Here is a 23,810-nt window from a genome sequence, read left to right as displayed (position 1 = left end):
ATAAGAAACCCACTTCAGAATAAAATATGCACACAGACTGAGGGTGAAGGGATGAGAAAAGGTTTTCCAGGTGAACAGAAATAAAAAAAAATAAAAAATAAAAATAAAAAAACTGGGGTAGCAATACTTACATCTGACAAATTATATCTCAAAGTGAAGGGCATAACAAGAGATAATGAAGGCCACTTCATAATACTAAAGGGACCAATCCAACAAGAAGAAATAACCCTGGTAAACGTATATGCACCCAATTAAGGAGCACCCAAATACATTGAAAAAAAACTGCTAGAGGACATTAAGGGAGAGATTAATAGTAATGCAATCATAGTAGGAGATTTTAATACCCCACTGTCACCTTTGGACAAATCATCTAAACAAAAAATCAGCAAAGAAACATCAATCCTAAATGATGCACTAGACCAGATGGAATTAATCGACATCTTCAGAACATTTCACCCCAAAGCCACAAAATATACATTCTTCTCAAGTGCACATGGGTCATATTCAAAGATAGATCAAATGTTGGGACATAGGCAAAGTCTCTTCAAATTCAAGAAGATAGAAATCATATCAAGCATATTCTCAGATCATAGTGGCATAAAATTAGAAATCAACTACAATAAAAATCCAAAGAAATCAAACACATGGGGACTAAACAGAATGCTATTGAACAAGGACTGGGTTACCAGAGAAATCAAGGAAGAAATTAAAAACATCCTGGAAACAAATGACAATGAAAACACAACAATCCAAAATCTATAGGACACAGCAAAAGCAGTTTTGAGAGGGAAATTCATATCCCTACAAGTCTATTGCAAAAAAACAAGAAAAAATGGTAACAAATTATCTAACTCTACAACTCAAAGAGTTAGAAAAAGAGCAACAAGAAAAGCCCAGTGTAAGCAGAAGGAAGGAAATAATAAAAATCAGAGCAGAGATAAACAACATAGAGACCAAAGAAACAATACATAAGATCCACAAAACCAACAGCTGGTTCTTTGAAAGGATAAACAAGATTGATGAACCTCTAGCCAGGCTAACCAAGAAACAGAGAGGACCCAAATAAACAAAATCAGAAATGAAAGAGGTGAAATAACAACAGACCCCTTCAAAATACAAAGGATTGTAACAAAATACTATGTACAACTCTATTACAATAAACTGGACAACCTGGAGGAAATGGACATATTCCTAGAAAAATACAACCTTCCAAAACTCAATCAGGAATAATCTAAAAACCTCAATAGAACAGTGACTTGGGAAGAAGTTGAAACAGGCATCAAAAAGCTTCCAGCAAACAAAAGCCCAGGGCCAGATGGCTTCACAGGAGAGTTTTACCAAACATTCAAGGAAGAACTAAAACCTATCCTCCTCAGACTATTCCAAAAAATTCAAGAAGAAGGAACTCTTCCAAACTCCTTCTATGAAGCCAGCATCACCCTAATACCAAAACCAGATAAAGACAATTCAATGAAAGAGAATTGCAGGTGAATATCCCTCATGAACATAGATGCCAAAATCCTCAACAAAATTCTAGCAAATCAGCTCCAACAGAACAACAGAAGGATCATATGCCATGACCAAGTAGAATTTATTCCAGAAATGCAAGGATGCTATAATATCCGCAAATCAATAAACGTGATACATCACATAAACAAATTGAAAGATAAAAATCATAGAGTCATATCAATTGACGCAGAAAAAGCATTTGATAAAATCCAACACCCTTTCCTGATAAAAACTCTCAACATGGTGGGAGTACAAGGATCATACCTCAACATAATAAAAGCTATATATGATAAACCCACAGCAAACATCATACTCAATGGGCAAAAACTAAAACCATTCCCTCTAAGATCAGGGATGCCCACTCTCACCACTCCTGTTTGACATAGTACTGGAAATACTAGCCATTGAAATCAGACAATAAGAGGAAATAAAAGACATCCAAATTGGAAAAGAAGAGGTTAAGTTATCCTCATTTGCAGATGACATGATACTGTACATAAAAAAACAAAAAATAAAGTAGGAGGGATCTCAATACCAGATTTCAAGCTGTATTACAAAGCCACTGTTCTCAAAACAGCCTGGTACTGGTACAAGAACAAACATATAGATCAATGGAATAGAATCGAGAACCCAGATATCAACCCAAATCACTATGCTCAATTAATATTTGACAAAGGAGGCAAGAATATACAATGGAGTCAAGACAGTCTCTTCAATAAATGGTGTTGGAAAAATTGCACAGATACATGCAACAGAATGAAACTTGATCATCAACTTACACCATACACAAAAATAAAATCAAAATGGATACAGGACTTAAACATAAGATGGGAAACCATAAAAATACTAGAGGCATCCACAGGCAGCAAAATCTCAGACATATGCCAAAAGAACTTCTTCACTGATACTGCCCTATGGCAATGGAAGCTAAAGAGAAAATAAACAAATGGGACTACATCAAAATAAAAAGATTTTTTTCAGCAAAAGAAACTATCAACAAAACAACAAGAAAGCCCACTGTGTGGGAGAATATATTTGCAAATGTTACCACTGATAAAGGTTTAATCTCCAACAACTACAGACAGCTTATACAACTAAATAAAAGGAAGATCAATGATCCAATTAAAAATGGGCAATGGACCTAAATAGAATATTTTCAAAAGAAGACAGAAGGAAGGCCAAAAGGCACATGAAAACATGCTCAAAGTCACTAATTATTCGAGAGATATAAATCAAAATAACAATTCGGTACCATCTCACACCTGTCAGAATGGCCAACATCAACAAATCAACAAACAAATGAGGTTGTGGAGAAAAAGGAACCCTCCTGCACTGCTGGTGGGAATTCAGACTGGTGCAACCACTGTGGAGAACAGTATGGAGTTTCCTCAAAAAAGTGAAAATGGAACTCCCATTTGACCCAGTAATCCCACTCCTTGGAATATATCCCAAGAAACTAGAAACACCAATCAGAAATTATATATGCACCCTATGTTCATAGCAGCACAATCTACAATAGCTAGAATTTGGAAACAGCCTCAGTGCCCCTCAGCAGATGATTGGATCCAAAAACCATGGTACATCTACACAATGGAATACTATGCTGCCATAAAAAAGAAGGGATTCTCATCATTTGCAGCAACCTGAATGGAATTGGAGAACATCATGCTGAGTGAAATAAGCCAGTCAATGAAAGAGAAACACTACATGACCTCACTCATTTATGGATAATAAAGAACATTATAAACTGATGAACCAAAAGATAGATATAGAGACAGTAAAGCAACAAGCAGACTGTCAAATTACAGCGAGGAGGGTCGGGAGATCTGGGGGAGATAATAGATCAACCAAAGGACTTGTATACATGTATATAAGTACAACCAATGGACACAAAACTCTGGGGAGGGAGGGTATGAATGGTAGGGGAGGGGAATGGTAAGATATGTACACAGATAATAATTTAATTTAAAGAATTAGAAATAAAATAAAATAGCTGAAGCCGGTTTGGCTCAGTGGCAGAGCGTCAGTCTGTGGACTGAAAAGTCCCAGGTTCGATTCCCGTCAAGGGTATGTACCTTGGTTCGGGCACATCCCCAGTAGGGGGTGTGCAAGAGGCAGCTGATCGATGTTTCCCTCTCATCGACGTTTCTAGCTCTCTATCTCTCTCCCTTTCTCTCTGTTAAAAATCAATAAAATATATTTTAAAAATAATAAAAAATAAAATAAAACAAAAATCTCTCACCAAAAAAAAGCCCAGGTCTGGATGGCTTCACATGGAAGTTTTATCAAAAATTCAAAGAATTAACACCTATATTCCTCAATCTATTTCAGAAAATCAAGAGGAAGGAACACTTCCAAACTCTTTTTATGTGGCCAGCATTATCCTAATTCCAAACCCAGATAGATACAACAAAGAAAGAGAATTACAGGCCAATATCATTGATAAACATAGATACTATACTAAAATCCTCAAAAAAATATTAGCAAATTGCATCCAGCAATATATTGAAAATATTATACATCATGATCAATTTGGATTTTCCCAGGGATGCAAGGCTGGTATAATATTTGCAAATCAATAAATGGGATACATCACATAAAGAATTTGAAAGACAAAAATCACATGGTCATATCTGTAGATGCAGAAAAAAGATTTGACAAAATCCAACACCCATTTTTGATAAAAACTCTCAGGAAAGTGAGAATAAAGGGAGTATATCTCAGCATAATAAATATATGACAGACATTATAATCAAAGGGCAAAAACTAACACCATTCCCCCTAAAAAGTGGGAAAGACAGAGATGCCCACTTTCACCAATCCTCTTCAACATAGTACTGGAGGTGCTAGCCATAGCGATCAGACAAGAAGAAGAAATAAAAGGCATCCAAATTGGAAAAGAAGTAAAACTGTCATTATTTGCAGATGACATGATATTGTACAAAGGAAACCCCCAAAGACTCCATCAAAAAACTACTAGACTTAATAAATGGATTCGGTAATGTAGCAGGATAGAAAATTAACACCCAGAAATCTATGACTTTTTATACACCAATAATGAACTCTCACAGAAAGAGAAACTAAAAAAAAAAAAAAAAAAAAAATCCCAGTTACCATTGCAACAAAAACATTAGATACTTAGGAATGAACCTAACTAGGGAGGTAAACACAAGTAAAAAACCTGTACTCCGAAAACTACAAGACATTGAAAAAAGAGATAGAGGAAGACATAAACAAATGGAAGAACATACCATGTTCATGGATTGATAAAATCAATATCATAAAAATGTCCAGACTACCCAAGCAATCTATACATTCTATGCAATTCTCAATAAGATATCAATGACATATTTCCCAGACCTAGAACAAACTCTCCAAAAATTAATCTGGAATAGAAAAAGACCCCGAATAGCCATAGCAGTCCTGAAACAGAAGAACAAAGTCAGAGGGATCACAATACCAAGATATCAAGCTATATTACCAAGCCAGGGTTCTCAAAACTTCTTATTACTGGCACAAGAACAGACATATAGACCAATGAAACAGAACAGAGAACCCAAAAATCAACCCAAGCCATTATGCTCAATTAATATTTGACAAAGGAGGCAAGAGCATACAATGGAGTCAAGATAGTCAGTTTAATAAATGATGTTGGGAAATTTGGTCAGATATATGCAAAAAAAATGAAACTAGATCACCAACTTACACTATCCACAAAAACAAACTCAAAATGGCCAAAGGACTTAAATGTAAGACAGAAAACCATAAAAATCCTACAAGATTCCATAGGCATCAAAATAGCAGACATATGTCATAGCAATATCTTTACAGACACAGCTCTTAGGGCAATCAAGACTAAGGAAAAAATAAACAAAAGAGACTACATCAAATAAAAAGCTTCTGCACAGTAAAAGAAACCATTAACAAAATAATAAGAAAGCCCACTGAATGGGAGAACATATTTCCAATAAAGGTTTAATCTCCAAAATTTACAGAAACTCATACAACTTAACAAAAGGAAGATAAATGATCCAATCAAAAAAATGGGCAAAGGACCTAAATGACAGGTAGTATCTCGCACCTGTCCGAATGGCTATCATCAACAAATCAACAAATGACGAGTCCTGGCGAGCATGCAGATAAAAAAGGAACCCTAGTGCACTGCTGATGAGAATGCAGACTCTGTGGAGAACAGTATGGAGTTTCCTCAAAAAACTAAAAATGCAACTCCCATTTGACCCATTGGTCCTACTTCTAGGAATACATCCCAAGAAACTAAAACTCCAGTCAGAAGGGTTATATGCACTTTATGTTCATAGCAGCACAATTTACCATAACTAAGATTTGGAAACATCCTAAATGCCCATCAGCAGATGAGTGGATTAAAAACTGTGGTACATGTTCACAGTGGAATACTATGCTGCTATAAAGAAGAAGGACCTTTTACCATTTGCCACAGCATGAATGGAGCTGGAGAGGATTACGCTAAGTGAAATAAGCCAGTCAGAGGAAGATAAATATCACATGATCTCATCTTGTTTACCTTTATGAGACAATTCCTTATTTATAATAAGTGCAGGTATTAGTCTACCCAAAAAATTACAAAGCGGGTGAGCACAAAGTGTAGAAATTCGGATTTCCAACATTACAAATTAAGGAGATTTAGGAATTTCAAATTCAGGAGGTTTAGTATTCCATTGTGAACATGTACCACAGGAGCCGAGATTGTGCACCTTTAGAGAAGGCATGTGCTTTGCAGTCTACCACATACTGTGTCCAAATTGCATCACTCACACCCCTGGTATCCACCTGGCCTCAGTAGGTATTTGCATTTCCATCTCATGAACTGGATGAGTCTAAAGACTTTTTGTTATTGTTGAAAGCTACTACTTTAAATTCATATAAATTAAAAATAGATGTGGTAGCTCTGGCTGGGTTTCTCAGTGGATTGGAGCATCATCCTGTTCAGCAAAAGGTTTCAGGTTCAATTCCCAGTCAGGGAATATTCCCAGGTTTCAGGTTCTAACCCTGGTCCAGTATGTATGGCAACAGATAATGTTTCTCTCTCACATCAATGTTTCTCTAAAAAAAAAAAAAAAAAAATCAATAAAAACATATTCTTCAGTGAGGATTATCCTATATAATAAAGAGGTAAGATGCAAATTGACCCTCATGCCCTCGCACAAGATGGCCACTCCCATATGGTCAAAGATGGCTGCCATAAGATGGCCAACAGGGAGGGTAGTTCTGGCTGATCAGGCCAGCAGGGGAGAGCAGTTAGGGGTGACTGGGCCTGCAGGGGAGAGCAGTTGGAGGTGACCAGGATAGCAGGGGAAGGCAGTTGGGAGCAACAAGGCTGGCAGGGAAGGGCAGTTGTGGGGAACCAGGACTGCAGGAGAAAGCAGTTGGGGGCATCTGGGACTGAAGGGGAGGGCAGTTTGCAGCAACCGGGCTAGCAGGGTAGGAAAACTGGGGGCAATTGGGCCGGTAGGGGAGTAGTTAGGCGTTGATCAGGCTGGCAGGGAAGTGATTAGGGGGTGATCAGACTGCAGGCAGGCAAGCAGTTAGAAGCCAGCAGCCCCAAATTGAGAGAGGGATGTCCCAGATTAGAGAGGGTGCAGGCTTGGCTGAGAAACACTCTCCCCACTAGGGCATTAATTTTGTCTACTGGGCCTCTAGTAGATAAGTACACACAAAAACAAACATATAAACATATATGTTGTAGGGAGCAGAGACAAAGTTCTCATACAGGATTCCAAATAATTTGTATAGATGCTTCACCTTCAGGAAGGTGACACATACCCCCTGCTCCTTGAGTACAGGCTATGTAAGTGAACAGGAGTAACTTTACAGTGGAGAGACCCAGCTAGCATTACCTCAGTTGGGTGATCAAGGCCAACTTCAATAGTGATGTCATGTTTCCAGTATGTACAGTCATCCTCCCAAAAAGCTGTAACTCCAATCTAATCATGGGAAAAACATCAGAGAAATTCCAATAGAGGGACATTCTCCAAACACTTGACCAGTACTTCTCAAAACTGCCTAGATCACAAAAAACCAAGACAAGTCTGAGACAAATAACAGCCAAGAAGCATAAGAGACGTAACAAGTAAATGAAATACGGTAGCCTAGATGGGATCCTGGAACTGAAAAAGGTCATCATGTACAAACTAAAGAAATCTGAATAAAATATAGACTTTAGTTAATAACCATGTACTGATATTGGTTCATTAATTATAAAGATGTACCATATTAATGGAAGGCATTCATAGTAAGGGAAACTAGGTGCAAGGTATATGAAAACTTGTACTGCCTTTGTAATTTTTCTGTAAATCTGAAACTGTTATCAAAAATAAAGTTTTTTATTGTATGTATATATACATACCTATAAAGAATACTGAAGTATATCAAGGGATCATGGAAGATTTGGACACCAAGGATGAGAAGACCAGTCAACAGCTGAATCTTTCCTGTATAGCACCACCTTAAGTGTGGCTCAGCTCTGTCCTCTGTCACAGACTCTCAGTCCCACATTTCAAATTCTCCGAGGACTTAAGCCCTTTGCTTCAGTCTGGAGAAGCATCAAGGCCTAAATCATCATTCTGTCCAGGGTTCAGAGGTACAATCACAGTAGGTACACCCATGCCTGTGTACAAGTAATCAGTTTGATAAAAAGGGGAAGAGCTGTGAGCCCTAACAAGTCCTTCTCAGCTGTGAATTGCTAAATAAGATGGTCTAGAGAAAAAACCAACATTCTAAAACTTGAGGCCAGAGATTCTCTAACAAAGGAGCACCATTTACATTTGCCATTTCTACATGCTAGGAAAGCTCTCAAGCTGATCATGAAATTGCATGAAGTTTATAAAAATTGTTTTCTGTAAAATTGGTTTAGCCATCAAGTCCTCAGGTCAACTTTCCTAACTTCTACCTACTTCTGGCTAGGAGGCATGGGATAGTTAACCATCTGAGGGCAGCCCATGCAGTTTATGCCTTGGCAAAAATTGGGAAGACACTCTCCCTTAAGACACTTCACTTCCATTTGTTAGAAAATGGACACAATGTGCTGCTTTTGTTAGAACAAGACACTTCACTAAAACTTGTCAGGAATGTGTCAGAATAAAATTACTAATGTGTGTGACCATGGTTACCTGTCTACTGCACAAGCTGTACAATCACATGCTGCCACTCTGGGTGCCATTGTCTATTATGAGCAAGTGTCCTCTATTTAGAGCCTTGCCAAGCCTGAGCTTACGTTCATGTCTCACTATATTTAACTAGAGGCCCGATGCACAAAATTCGTGCAAGGGGCACAGCCCTTGCAGCTGCAGTGGTTTGCCTCAGCCCTTGCAGCCCCAGCTTCATCCAGTCAGTCATCCAGAACGACGTCCAGAAGGTTGAATTAGCATATGCTTTTATTATTCTAGATTAGAGGCCCAGTGCACAAAAGTCGTGCACAGGGTGGGGAGGGAGGGCGGGGGGGGGGGGGGGGGGGGGGAGGTGTCCCTCAGTCCAGCCTGCACCCTCTTCAATCTGGGACCCCTCGAGCGATGTCCAACTGCCCATTTAGGCCTGATCTCACCAGGCATCTAAATAGGCAGTCAGACATCCCTCTCTCAATACAGGACTGCTAGCTCCCAACTACTCACCTGCCTGCACCCTCTTCAATCTGGAACACCTCAAGAGATGTCTGACTGGTGGGATCAGGCTTAAACATGCAGTCAGACATCCCTCTCTCAATACAGGACTGCTGGCTCTCAACTGCTCACCTGCCTGCCTTCCTGATTGCCCCTAACAGCTTCTGCTTGTCAGCCTGATCACCCCCTAACCACTCCCCTGCCAGCCTGATTGATACCTAACTGCTCCACTGCCAGCCTGTTTGCCCCCAACTTCCCTCCTCTGCCTATCTGGTCACCCCTAACTGACCTCCCCTTCAGGCTTGATTGCCCACAATTGCCCTCCTTTGCAGGCCTGGTGACTCACAACTGCCCTCCCCTGCTGGCCATCTTGTGTGGCCATTTTGTGTCCACATGGAGGCAGGATCTTTGACCACATAGGGGCAGCCAGCTTGTGTGTTGGAGCTTTGGTCAATCTGCATATTACTCTTTTATTAGATAGGATAGAGACCTGGTGCATGGGTGGGGGCCAGCTGGTTTGCCTTGAAGGGTGTCCTGGATCAGTGTGGGGGTTCCCTTGGGGTGTGGGGCGGCCTGGGCAAGGGACCTGTGTCAGTTTACAGGCCAGCCACATGCCCGACAATCCAAGCGGAGGTCTTGGTATCTGGGATTTATTTATCTTCTACAATTGAAACTTTGTAGCCTGGAGCGGAGGCAGCAGCCATTTCTGTTGGAATTTATTTATCTTCTATAAATGAATTTTTGTAGCCTTAAGAGGAGGTCAAAGCAGGCCAGGGGTGCAGAAGCTTAGCTTCCTCTATCACAATAGGCAACCCTAGCTTCCTGCTCTCTCGAGCTCTGTGGCTGCTTCCATTTCTGTTGGGATTTATATATCTTCTATAATTGAAACTTTGTAGCCTTAAGTGGAGGTCTGGGCCAGCCAGGGTGTGCGGAAAGCTTGGCTTTCTCCATCACCAGGGAAACCCAAGCCTTCCTCCTGCTCTCTCATCTCCTGCCTCAGCCATCTTGGTTGGGTTAATTTGCATACTCACTCCTGCCTGATTGGTGGGCATGGTTTGTGATGTAGCGGAGTGATGGTTAATTTGCATGTTACTCTTTTATTAGATAGGATTCTCCCAACAACTGGGCATTCCAACTGTCAAGGGTAATCATTATTTTGTTTACCTTGGATTGAAATAAAGAATCCCTATTGACCTGATCCTATCATTGCAATTCCCTTAACATAACAGTGGGATAATAACATCCTTTGTATCTACATGTTACAATTGTTAAGTGAGAACACACATCAAAGCACTGTGTGCATAGTTTTGACAAATCATGAGGCCTCCATCAATACTCAGTTCCTCCTTCTCTACTTAAAAATATTACAGGCCCACTATCCCAAGTCAGGAATCTCTGTTGAAAAGACCACAAGGTTATAAAAGAGGACAAAAAAGATCATAGAGTTATTATAAAATGCTCAGATACACAGCCCCGCCTTTCTGTGTGCAGGAAGATGGAACAGCATTTACCTGCCATGCTTAAGTGAAACCAAATCTAATTACCATACACCTGTATTTAGTGTATTCTTCACAAATTATATTGAAAAGTCTATGCTTATGAACTAAAGAACCAATTTCTAAATATAATATGATGCTTTAGAGGTTAATTTCAAAGACATTTTTTTCTTGAAAAATATTTAATTCATTTGTTCCATCAACAGTCTATTTAAAAAGCTAGCAATTTAGTAATAGCTAAAACATATACACAAAAATGATCCAGGGTGATATCTTTCAAATGGTAGCCTAAAAAGATAAAATGATATATTTTTTCATCCTTATCCCATCACTTTAAAGTAGAGGATAATTTAGGGTAATATATTCTTAAAAGACATAGGTAAGGTCCAGCCAAATTAAATATCTATTATCATCACAGAGTCTTTCCTCAATTCAAAATATGTTAACTTCAAAACACAAATCCTTATAGCAAAACTGAATAAATATTTGGGGAGGGATGACAATGCTCTAAAAGTGAATATGGGGATGGTAATAAAATATTCTCATATCTATTGAACTGTACACTTTAAATGGGTAAGTTGTATAGTGTGTGAATTACATCTTGATAAAGCTATCATTTTTTAAAATGAATGACTTTCATCTACTAATAGACTTTTCTTTTTAAATATATTTTATTGATTTTTTACAGAGAGGAAAGGAGAGGGAAAAAGAGTAAGAAACATCAATCAGCTGCCTCCTGCACACCCCCCACTGGGAATGTGCCTGCAACCAAGGTACATGCCCCTGACCAGAATCGAACCCGGGACCCTTCAGTCCGCAGGCCGACACTCTATCCACTGAGCCAAACCGGTTTTGGCTACTAATAGACTTTAAATGCTCTACAATTACATTGGGCAACTCAGGCTTTACTAGATTTCAAAATAAGCAGGAAAACAGAGAAAAAGTATATTTTATTGGTATATATGCCTAGCACAATTCAATTCAAATAAAATGGAACAGATTAACTTATTTAATTTAATTAAAACATAAAGTGTCTGTCTCTTTTAACATCATATAATTGTGTTCATGCAAGCACAATCATCAAAACTGCCCTAACCATGTATCATAGCACCACCTCATTTTTGCAGTACTTGATGTAAGTTCATTGTTAAATATATCTGACTTTAGCAATGTAAACATTAGCTACAAGTAAACTTTAAAAAGTAAAGGTGAATGATACTAATGAATAAATCAAAATAGAACTGAGCATCACATGAGATAATTCAACAAAATATTATATAATACTGTTTCAATAAGAATTACCACTTAATAAATTTCACAAGATGGAAGGAGAAACAAAAAGTAAAGTGTAAACTTCCAAAATAGTGTTAAAGTACTGAGGGATTTCTAGTAGTGTTAAATTTACCTCAGAAAAACAAAGGGAAAAAACATAGCCATGCAGAGAAAACCAAATTTGTTTTAATAATTACAAATTATTCTTAGTGTAAAGGCTTTCTAAAATGTACTCTCAAAAAAAGGCTTATTTTCTATCTCCCTTTTTAAAAAATCATGTTTAATCACATAAGTTGGGAATGTGTGGGAACTTCATATTTATTATTAGATTGGGGATTGTTACAAAAAAAATTTTTTTGTCTGTAAACTATTTTTTCAGATGACCAAAAACATTATATTTTCTTCATGAAAATTACTATATATAGTCAAATAATTTCTAAATAAATCATCATAAAAATAATTTGCCTTAACAGATTAAGTACAGAAATATTGTATACTTAAGTGATGAAAATCACAGAAAAATATTCAATGAACAAGCAAAAATGTCCACATTTATTACTATTGATGATTTTGTTTACTTTTTAGCTAAAATTAAGAAACAAGTTTTTAAAAGTCAGTATAGATATTCAGTGCCACTTGGTCTGCAATATACAAATGAGTTGTGTCTCTTTTGTACAAAACAAATTCTATTCTTACTCTTCAACATAATTAAGTTATAAAGACCTCAGTTTTCCAAAACCAGTTATAATACTGTGGCAAGCAAAGTAAGTTTGTTCGTATTGCTCTTATATTCCAGCTTAATCTACAAACGTGAATATTTTAGCGTATGTTGCCTCAAACCATACTAAAACAAGAGTGTAGAGATATCTGTTGATTTCCACAGATTAATTGAAAAGGAAAAAAAAGAAAACTGAAATATTATTTCATCTTCTTAAATGTCTTTAACATGTTTAGCACTTCAAGCAGCACTTGACACAGCAAGTTTCTTCAAATGATCCATGAACACTTGTAAACTAACATCATCTGTGAGAATAGGTGCTCCAGACTCCTAGGAAAAAAGATATTTGCTATTTAAACAGAGTGATGCCATCAAATTTATAAGCAGTGTATAAGCAAATGTTTAAAACAAACAAGTAAATAATTTTAAGCACAATAATGCCCCCTTTCCTACTGTGTAATAAAGAATATGACTGGCCTTTGTCCCTAGGTTCCTGAGGGGGGATTCTGTACCTTTGGAATTTCCTAACAGCAGTGTCTTTGTTCTTCAAGAACCCCTCAGATCACACCTGAGTTTATGCTATGAGATGAGAAGACAGGATTGAGGCCAGTCATCAGAAAGACCAACCACGTGATTGGAGTGTTGGGGCTTTAAGACAGGCAGACCTCCAGGGAGGGTGAAGGAGAGGAAGGAAGGTGAAAACCATGGGTTGCAGGGAGTTGAAGATTGGGTTCAATGAGGCACCAATGATTTAATCAATCACACCTATGGAAAGGAGGCACCAAAACAACCTCTGGACACTAAAGCTCAGTGGCGTTTCCTGTCTGACAAACACATCAATGTGCCGGGAGGATGTCGCACACTGATTCCATGGAGAAGTGACAAACCTCTGTACCTGGAACCCTTCTAGGCCTTTCTCTGTCTCTTCATTTAGCTGATCCTAGTATGTAATCTTTATAATCCTATCTAAAAAAAAAAAAAAAAAAAGTACTTTCCTATGTTCCATGAGTTGTCCTATCAAATTATTGAACCTAAGGGGAGTCATGGGAACACCCCCTAAACATACACTTAGCTATGTATTTTAACAGAAATGCCAGCTATTAGGAAGCAAACATTTTTAAATAAACTATGCTTATAAGTGTCCAAGTCTTGGACTTTAAAGATTCTACTAATAAGTTATTCACAAAAGTTAGGGAAAATTCTTAATTTCTATTTGAATGACAACAATATGGACAACCCTGGCAACCCAACACATCAATAATGAATTTTTATGACAGCAAGAAAAAGATTTCCTATATTAATTTTTAGCCAGCAGTGGTGCTGTGGAGGCGAAAGAGACTCCCACCATGTCCACTGCACTTGCCAGCCATGAACCCAGCTTCTGGCTGAGTGGCACTCCCCCTGTGGGAGCACACTGATCACCAGGGGGCAGCTCCTGCATTGAGTATCTGTCCCCAGTGGCCTGTGTGCATCATAGTGACCGGTCATTCGCCTGTCTGGTCAATTTGCATATTAGCCTTTTATTATATGACTCTTTTATACATATTTTCCCCCATCTCAATTCACTCCAACTCTGACCTATTTTTCCTAGTCAAGACAAAATATAAGTATAGATTTCCTAAATTATATTTTAGATCTTATTTGAAATTATAAATATAAATGTTCAACCAAATCTTATCAAAAATTAGAAGCTGGTTGATCTCAATCTTTCAAATGCACCCTTTTTCTCTTTAAAATACAACCAAGATTAGGCTGGAAGGCTAAGCTTTATGTGATTTAGTATAAGAAACACTACAGCAAAGCTGCAGCATCTTGTCACAGAAGCAGTGCTGCAGTGGTGCCCTCTGCAGGCCACCTATAGATACTGGGTACTTGTTTTCTGGCAGAAAGAAAACAAAGGTATTAGGATCCATATTTTTAGTAAAATGCCTGGCTACCAAGTTAATTACATAAACTACAGTCATCAATTTAGCTTAGTGATTAAAAATTCAGATTCTAGAGTCAGACTGGCCTACGTTCAAATCTGGACCCTTCCACAATTTAGCTACACAATCTTGGAAAGCTTTAAATTCCTTTTCTAAATTTAGTATAGGATTAATAATACTCACCTCACAGAAGTGTTTTAATAATTTAAAAGGAGCGCATAAAAAGCTCAGCATAGTAATCAAAACGTAACAGTTCCAAATCATCACTAGGAGGAAGATACCTGGGGTGAGGGCTCATACCCAGTGTGGGGCATGCAGGAGGCAGCCAATCAATGATTCTCTCTCATCAATTATGTTTCTTTTCTCACTCCTTCTCCCTTCCTCTCTGAAATCAATAAAAATATATTTAAAAATTAAAATAAATAATCATTTATATCATGTTATACACTTTTTTCCTCAAGGGTGTGGTGCTAAATTTGGAATATGTTCTATCTATTTGATATGGTCACTTCTTTATTTTTTATGGTGTCACCAAATACCAATTCTATTTTCCACTCTTATTTTTTCATTACTTTTCCAACAAAAATTGTTATCAAATATAGGGGGAAAGTAGTTCTCATGAAAATAACAAACTATAAATACACAAAGAAATAACTTCCAAGATTTGTTATTTACACTTACCTGTCCCCAGGCATACATATTATTATGAGTCTGTGAAGGGTTGACTTTTGAAAGCAGAAAACGGGCCTTGAAAGCAAAGAAGACATAATATTATCCATCAAAAACAGGTTTAGTAAATATTAAGTTGAACAAATATATCATGCCATCTAAAATCAATTTTATTAAAATATAACTTTTTAAAAAATAAAATATATTTTGAAATATGTAGGCCACTATACATTACAAATAAATAATAAATGTACCCTCTTCTTTCCAAATCATACATTCATAATAGCAAATAATAAATTGTTGAGTCTAAAACTCAGCATACAAAAATTATGTGTGCAACAATTATGACAAGGTCAGTATGAAATTTATTAAATACTTGGTCTGAAACATCAGAGGTTTGACATTCCAAAATATGATAAAAATAAAAATTATAAAAAGAGCCGAAACCGGTTTGGCTCAGTGGATAGAGCGTCGGCCTGCGGACTGAAAGGGGGTTCGATTCCGGTCAAGGGCATGTACCTTGGTTGCGGGCACATCCCCAGTTGGGGGTGTGCAAGAGGCAGCTGGTCAATGTTTCTCTCTCATCAATGTTTCTAGCTCTCTATCTCTCTCTGTTAAAATATATATAAATTTTTTTTTTACATTAGAGAACCAGTCATAAATGATTATTTTATATTGGAAAATCACAGACTGTCACATTTTTTTGAAACTTAGTACGATACAAAATCTTTTTTTTCTGCCGAAACCTGTTTGGCTCAATGGATAGAGCGTCAGCTTGGGGACTGAAGGGTCCCAGGTTCGATTCCGGTGAAGGGCATGTACCTTGGTTGCGGGCATATCCCCAGTGGGGGGTGTGCAAGAGGCAGCTGATCGATGACTCTCTGTCATCGATGTTTCTAACTCTCTATCTCTCTCCCTTTCTGTCTGTACAAAATCAATAAAATATATATATAAAAATATATTTTTTTTTAATCTTTTTTTTCTAATCTATAAGTAAACCGTTTAACACAAGCCAACTGGCTCTACAGTCAGAACATCTAGATTCAAATCCCATCTCCTACATTTACTGTTATTTAGGCCACAAGTAACCTAAGTCCCAATTTTATTATCTGTATAACAGAGATAACAAAAGGACTATTAGAAGGGTCAAATGAGAGATGGTGTGTAAAGTTCTAACTATTAACTTTGCAAATTCTCAATACACAGTAGCTATTATATAAAATGCTAATAATAATTGCTATTATTTCTGAATATAGTAAAATGCATTAATAATTGCTATTATTTCTGAAGAACAGTTATTGGTATTTACTACCTACTTTGTAATACTAGGCATTGGAATGCAGGGGGGGGAAAAGTATGATTACTGCCTTTAATAAGCAAATGAAACAGACTTTAATTAAACAATTTATAAATAATTTATTATAATTGAAATAAGTACAGTAAAATGTATTTTAATAATGGAAGTTAAGGAGTCCTAGCCTAGACTTCTGAAAGGATCAAAAGGGCCATGTGTATATGTACATGTTATCTTATTTAATCCTCATGTAACTGTAAAAACCACAATACCTTTTTTAATACCGTAATTCTTCCCTTTACATGACATTTTCTAGAAAACTAGAATGATAGAATGAGGAAAACAGAAAAACTATGTGACCACAAACTTCATATTCACAGACTGAATCAGTAAATAACAGCTCTAAGAAAAGTACACTAAGTTATTTCCCACACTCTCCATGTCTTCTTGCTCAATTGGAGCTGGCATACTACCATAACACTATCCTGGCTCTGTTATTGGAGCTAGGCTGGAGGCAGAAATGGGAGAAACTGCCAGCATTAGTCCACTAGTTAATGATCATATAACTCTGCTCTCAACACTATGGCAAAAAGTAAGTATACATACTCCTAGATACCTTCTCCTTCTTATGTGCCTGGTAGACCAGTCTACTCAAATTAAAGTCAGAAGGCAAATAGGTACAATTCATTGCAAAAGCAGCAACAAACACACACACAGATTAACAGTGCTTACCTGGCTGCCCCCATGTTCAGTATCGATGTATCTTGGCATTGGAAACCTGGAGTGAAGAATCTCCTGGGCGTCATCCACTGGGGCTTGCAGAAGGTGGCGGAAATTTTCATATTCTGGCATGTCCTGGTATCCTGACTTGCGCCACTGGGCTATGGTCTTATTTTAAAACAATTAACAAAATTCTTATTTTTATTATTTTTTATTTTTTTATATATTTTTATTGATTTTTTTTACAGAGAGGAAGGGAGAGAGATCGTTAGAAACATCAATCAGCCACCTCCTGCACACCCCCTACTGGGGATGTGCCTGCAATCAGGGTACATGCCCTTGACCGGAATCGAACCTGGGACCTTTCAGTCTGCAGGCTGACGCTCTATCCACTGAGCCAAACCAGTTTCGGCAGAATTTTTATTTTTAATTTCTTGTGCAGCTAAAAAAATTTAAAGACATTTTTTTCAACAGAAATAATCTTCAGATAATAAGAAAATTATATTGCCAAAACCAGTTTGGCTCAGTGGTAGAGCATCGGTCTGCGGACTGAAAGGTCCCGGGTTCGATTCCGGTCAAGGGCATGTACATTGGTTGCAGGCACATCCCCAGTAGGGGCTGTGCAAGAGGCAGCTGGTCGATGTTTCTCTCTCATCGACGTTTCTAGCTCTCTATCCCTCTCTCCTCCTCTCTGTAAAAAATCAATAAAATATATTTTTTTTTTTAAAGAAAATTATAGATTATTCCATTTATCTCTATTTTTAAAGCTAAGAATATGAATTTCAGTGTTCTTGAATAGATGGATACACAATCAGGATATTTTTTCTCCTTTAAAACAATATACTTATCAAATTAATGTTACTAAAAGCTATCTATCTAAGCTTATGATAAATGAGGGAAGTTTTTATTACAGAAGATTTCCCAGTCTTCTAAATGACCTTTTATTATGAAGTCTTTACCAATAGAATTACATTCTGGCAAAATAAGTAAACATAAAAACTTTAATAATAATAGCAATACTATTATCAAGATAATATACCTGTAAAAGAGCATTCAATCAATTCTTTCATTAAAATAAATGGTTCCAAATTAAATCATCCAAAAATTTAAACCTGGCTTGGTTTCTAAGTTAAATGAATCAGTCAACATACTCTATAGTTTTATATCATCTACATTTATGATTTTTTCCTTAAGCACATTAACAAGTGACTTGAAGATGTGAACATTATAAAAAAAAAAAAACACAAAGATATATGCAAAAATCTAGCTCTATCATGTAATAGGAATTATTCTTAAAAAGTAAAGAAAATTAATAAGTAATAATGTTGCTCAGTGAATTGTTAGACCAACCAGTGACAGGAGGCAGGCACTAAGAACTGTTTGTGCCCTTGCCAGTTTGCTCAGTGGATAGAGCATCGGCCTGCAGACTGAAGGGTCCTGGGTTCAATTCCAGTCAAGGGCACATGGTTGAGTTGCAGACTCGATCCCCAGTAACAGGCTTGCAGGAGGCAGCCAATCAAGATTCTCTTCATCACTGATGTTTCTCTCTCTCTCCCTTCCTCTTTGAAATCAATAAAAGTATATTTAAAAAAAAAACCCTGTGAGGTTATTAAAAACATGGAAAAGGGATTGTTAACAGAACTCACTAAAACATTCACAGGTAGAAAAAGTGAATAAACTATTTATTTGTTAACTCATAAAAATAATATAATAAAGGGCGTTAATAACTGGTATCAATTAAAAATAATCCTAAATCTTTTAAAAGTCCCAAATAATATCACTTAAAAAGATATTTTAAGCAATGCCTTTGCTATTATAGTGCAAATAAAAAATCATTTACAATTTTTTTAAAATTCTGACTGATAATGCGCACATTATTAGAATCTTATACTATAAGCTTAGGTGTGGGTCTGTGACTAAAGAATGTCTATTTTCTTTTTTTTTCTTTTCTTTTAAAATATGTTTTATTGATTTTTTCATAGAGAGGAAGAGAGAGGGATAGAGAGTTAGAAACATCGATAAGAGAGAATCATCGATCAGCTGCCTCTTGCACAACCCCTACTGGGGATGTGCCCGAAACCAAGGTACATGCCCTTGCCCAGAATCAAACCCAGGACCTTTTAGTCCGCAGGCCGATGCTCTATCCACTGAGCCAAACCAGTCCCGGCAAGAATGTCTATTTTCAAAGCACTCAGGTACAGTGCTTTTTTATACAACGGAGGCACTTAAATATTGGCTGGATTAATAAATGCAGGAATGAATTAAGAGTTCTGCTCAGTACGTTAATGGCTACTCAAATATTCTCTTTTCAATCATTTACCATTGCAATTAAGTGAAGTCATAAATTTTAATTCACTTAGGCTTTCAATGAGTTTTCAAGATCATGTGGATTATTGTTTAAACACGTTAGGTTAAAAGGGTGCTGCTTCATCTATGGAGTTGTCTGTCTCACTGTTTCACTAATAAACTTACTTTCACTTTAAACAAAAATAAACACACACAAAAACCTTTACTAATAACTACTTCATCTGGAATATATTTTAAATGATTATACCTAGCCAGAGTGGCTCAATTAGTTGAAGGTTGCTGGTTCAATTTCTACTCAGGATACATACCTGGGTTTTGGATTTGATTCCTAATCAGAACACATACAGAAGGCAATCAATCAATGCTTTTCTTTACCTCTCTCTCTCTTTCTCTTCCCCTTCTATTTTTTTTTTCTTCTCTCCCCCCCCCCCCTTCCTCTCTCTAAGCATGTTCTTGGGTGAGGATTTAAAAAAAAAAAAAAAAAAAAAAAACATTTTATGCCCTACTTGGTTTGGCTCAATGGATAGAGCATCAGCCTACAGACTGAAAAGTCCTGGGTTCGATTCCAATCAAGGGCCAATCAATGATTCTCTCTCATTATTGATATTTCTATCTCTCTCTCTCTCCCTCTCTCTTCCTCTCTAAAATCAATAAAAATATTTTTTAAATAAAAATTTAAACTATGTTTAAAAAAAGAATATTTTAAATGATTACATGAAATAATGAAAAGGAAAGTGCCCACTGACAAAGGCTGATTCTTCCTTCTCCTCTTAATGTCTTTTGGTAAAACCGAAAGTATGATTTGCCTATGTATATATCAATGCTTTTACTTTCACAACACTATGCCTCTTATAAATCTACTAGAGACCCGTTGTACGAAATTCGTGCATGGGGGGGGGGGGGGTTGTCCCTCAGCCCGGCCTGCAACCTCTCCAATCTGGGATACTTTAGGGGGTGTCATTCTAAACTGGCAGTCAGACATTCCTCTCACAATCCAGAACCATTGGCTCCTAACCACTTGCCTGCCTGATTGCCCACTAACCGCTCCCCTGCCAGCCTGATTGATGCCTAATTGTTCCCCTGCCAGCCAGATCACCCACAACTGCCTTCCCCAGCCAGCCTGACTGCCTCCAACTGCCCTCTCCTGCTAACCTGACTGTCCCCAACTGCCCTCTCCTGCCAGCCTTGTCACCCCTAATTGCCCTCTCCTGCCAGCCTTGTCTCCCCTAACTGCCCTCCCCTGCCAGCCAGATCGCCCACAACTGCCCTCCCCTGCTGGCCATATCGTCTACAACTGCCCTCACCTGCTGGCCTGATTGCCCCCAACTGCCCTCCCCTGCTGGCCTGATTGCTCCCAACTGCCCTCACCTGCCACAACCCACCTCCTCTGTCAGGCCCCGTCTTCCCTGTGCATGCGGCCAACTTGTGATGGCCATCTTGTGACGACTTTATGGCATGATGTGTGAGGGCATGACGACCACTTAAGCTATTATTAGTATAGATGTGTCTAATCATATGTGGACAAAAAGATAAAATTGTCATAGGTGAGTCAACTGCAAATGAAGTAGGAAGAGCCGCATTTTATAGAAATGGAAATAAAAGTTTATCATAGTGGAAAAACACTAGGTATTTAGTGAAAGGAAGACTACTGCACCTATGTACACAGCTTTAAATGTCATGGAATCTTACCTCACCATGATAAATCAAAATCTGGAAGAATGTGTCCATCAGAAGAATACGATCTGCAAGAATGCTGCTGCTATCAAGAAGAACCGGCTAAGGTGAACAAAATGAGAAAGGAGGAAGAAGGAAAAATAAATTAAAGACACACAAGATCTTTCCAGGATCAATTTAAATTTTTTAAGTTTTAAATTTGTATCATTTTACTTAAAACCTTTTGCTATTATGAATTCTCATGGCATATTTTAACTTTATTTTCTCAGAAATCTCTAAGTTGAGGTTAACAATTGAAATATGAGTAAAGAAATCAAGAATGACTCAAGCTTGATGATGGCACCACTGAGTAAGAGGGGAAAAGCTTGGAATAGAGCAAATTTGGAGCAGACTGGAAGTAGGGGTTATGAAATGAAAGGGAGTGGCCTGTAATAATGACATAATTTTAGATATCACATGCATGACGATGGTAATTAAACTTATGAGGTTAGACTGCATCACATAGAGAGAGGGAAGACAGAGAAGAAGTCAGAGTCCTGGAGCAGAACTTGGAGGTCTGAAAGGGAGAAGCCAATAACTAAAGGAACCTGAGAAAAAACAGACATAAGTAGGAGGAAACCTGGCAGGTAACTATAGGTGTCAGAGAAGCCTAGAGCAGAAGGTTTGCAAGGACTTCTGGCAAGATGTAGGGTAATGTTATGAGTTGTTTCAGTATGATGTTAGGGATGAGAGTCTGACTAATACAGGTAGAGAAGAGAATATGAGGTGAGAAAGTATAGACAACAAGTAAATTGTGAATTTGGCTGTGACCAGAACCAAGGAGATGGGGTGTCAATTAAAAAATATATACCGTATTTTTCGGACCATAAGACGCACCGGACCATAAGACGCACCAGTTTTTAGAGAAGGGAAATGAAGAAAAAAAGATTCTGAAACAAATAGTGTCCTAAAATATTTTATGTGCATTAAAACCCAACATCACAGTCATAAACACATATAATCAACCCTGTAAAGTAAACAGCAGCATTTAGAACCATTTTAGAGCCGGGCAAGCACACAGAGACCACACAGAGCCGGGCAAGTAAAAAAACTTTTTTTTTAAAGTATATATGTGTAGGCTATATTTGGACCATAAGACGCAGGGACTTTTTCCCCCCACTTCTGGGGGGGAAAAAGTGCGTCTTATGGTCCAAAAAATACGGTATATATCAAGTCAGGGCTGTTTGTTTGTTTTAACATGAATACCTTTAAAAAAAAAAATTAAAGTTATGCCTGGCCTGCATGGGTCAATGGTTGAGCCTCTAGGAGATCATACTTTCATTCCCATCTGGCTGCTGGCTTGATCCTCAAGCGGGGAGGGATAAAGGGCGTGTAGGAGGCAGCTAATCAATGATTCTCATCATTGATGATTCCATCTCTCTCCCTCTCCCTTCCTCTCTGAAATCAATAAAAACATATTTTTAAATTAAATTTATTGGAGTGACATTGGTCAACAACTATGAGTGCTTTTAAGGTTTATGTTAATAAGAATAATCCAGATGGAGAAAAAAACATGATAATACAGGATAGAAAAGAGGAAAACGCAAAAGCAAAGCCTAAGAAAATGAAGCTAATAGGACTCATGGACTAAATGGAAAGGCTGGAACTTGACAGAAGCAGATACTAGAGATGATAGAGTTCCAATTTTCTTCTAAACACTATTCTACTTTTTCCAATGTCTACAATTTACATATATTACTCTAAAATTTTTAAGTTATTTCTAAACTTTCTCTCTTGATTCAAAGAACTACAAGATCAAATACATAGGTAAACATTAAAAACATATTTTCATAAAAAAGTAGAAACTATGAAGTAAATACCAAAAAAATTATAGTAAAAAATACAAAACAGTTTATCCACATTTTTTTTACAAAATATTAAATAAACGCCTCATGAGGGATCATTAATCAATCGGTATTGTAAGTATTCTCTTTATACTGACCTTTCCTAAAGTATTATTTTCAAATATGGTCATAACATACGTTTACGTGATAAAACAGACAATTTTAACTACAAGATGAAAAAACTGTTTACTTGATAAGTTAAAATAAGTGGGACAGTTTGGAAACTAAATAAATGGCTTTATCCCTTTTCTAAATACATGTCTATATAACAACTGTAGCTTATATTAAAAACAAAACAAACAAAAAAACAAAAACAAAAACCTAGAGGAAAATGAGATATTAAAGCAAGAGGTTTTGTTAAGACACTACACTCTGGAATAAACTACAGATTCTAGAATCATTATCACCGCTAGACATTGTTAAAAAATATAAGAATCATAAGCTTCCTTGACCGGTTTGGCTCAGTGGATAGAGCGTCAGCTTGCAGACTGAAAGATCCCAGGTTCCATTCCAGTCAAGGGCATGTACCTTGCTTGCGGTGGGGGTGTGCAGAAGGCAGCTGATCGATGTTTCTCTCTCATACATATTTCTAACTCTCTATTCCTCTCCCTTCCTCTCTGTAAAAAAATCAATAAAAATAAAAATAAAATAAAAGAATCATAAGCCGTAGAGAATTTGATCAACCAAATGACTGAACAAAATGATCTTA

The 23,810-nt window shown here is 37.3% G+C and overlaps 1 protein-coding gene across 6 annotated transcripts in view; it reads right to left on the bottom strand.

Moving 5' to 3' along the window:
* Positions 1–11,570: 11,570 nt before the first annotated feature.
* The window catches only part of SEC23A (SEC23 homolog A, COPII coat complex component), a 96,544-nt gene continuing 84,304 nt past the window's right edge, over positions 11,571–23,810 (bottom strand). For all 6 annotated transcript variants that reach the window (XM_036458639.2, XM_045587729.1, XM_045587720.1 and 3 more), the window contains 4 exons: positions 21,234–21,320; positions 17,250–17,405; positions 15,236–15,301; positions 11,571–12,959 (listed from right to left, as the gene is read on the bottom strand). In XM_036458639.2, coding sequence (XP_036314532.1) covers positions 12,870–12,959; positions 15,236–15,301; positions 17,250–17,405; positions 21,234–21,320 — 399 coding nt within the window. In that variant the 3' untranslated portion in view covers positions 11,571–12,869. The remainder of the gene's footprint in view (positions 12,960–15,235; positions 15,302–17,249; positions 17,406–21,233; positions 21,321–23,810) is intronic.

This window comes from Pipistrellus kuhlii, unplaced genomic scaffold, assembly GCF_014108245.1.
Source record: "Pipistrellus kuhlii isolate mPipKuh1 unplaced genomic scaffold, mPipKuh1.p scaffold_m20_p_1, whole genome shotgun sequence".
Lineage (NCBI taxonomy): Eukaryota > Metazoa > Chordata > Mammalia > Chiroptera > Vespertilionidae > Pipistrellus > Pipistrellus kuhlii.
The sequence above is the reverse complement of the archived record's forward strand: the minus strand, read 5'-3'. Positions and strand labels throughout refer to the sequence as shown.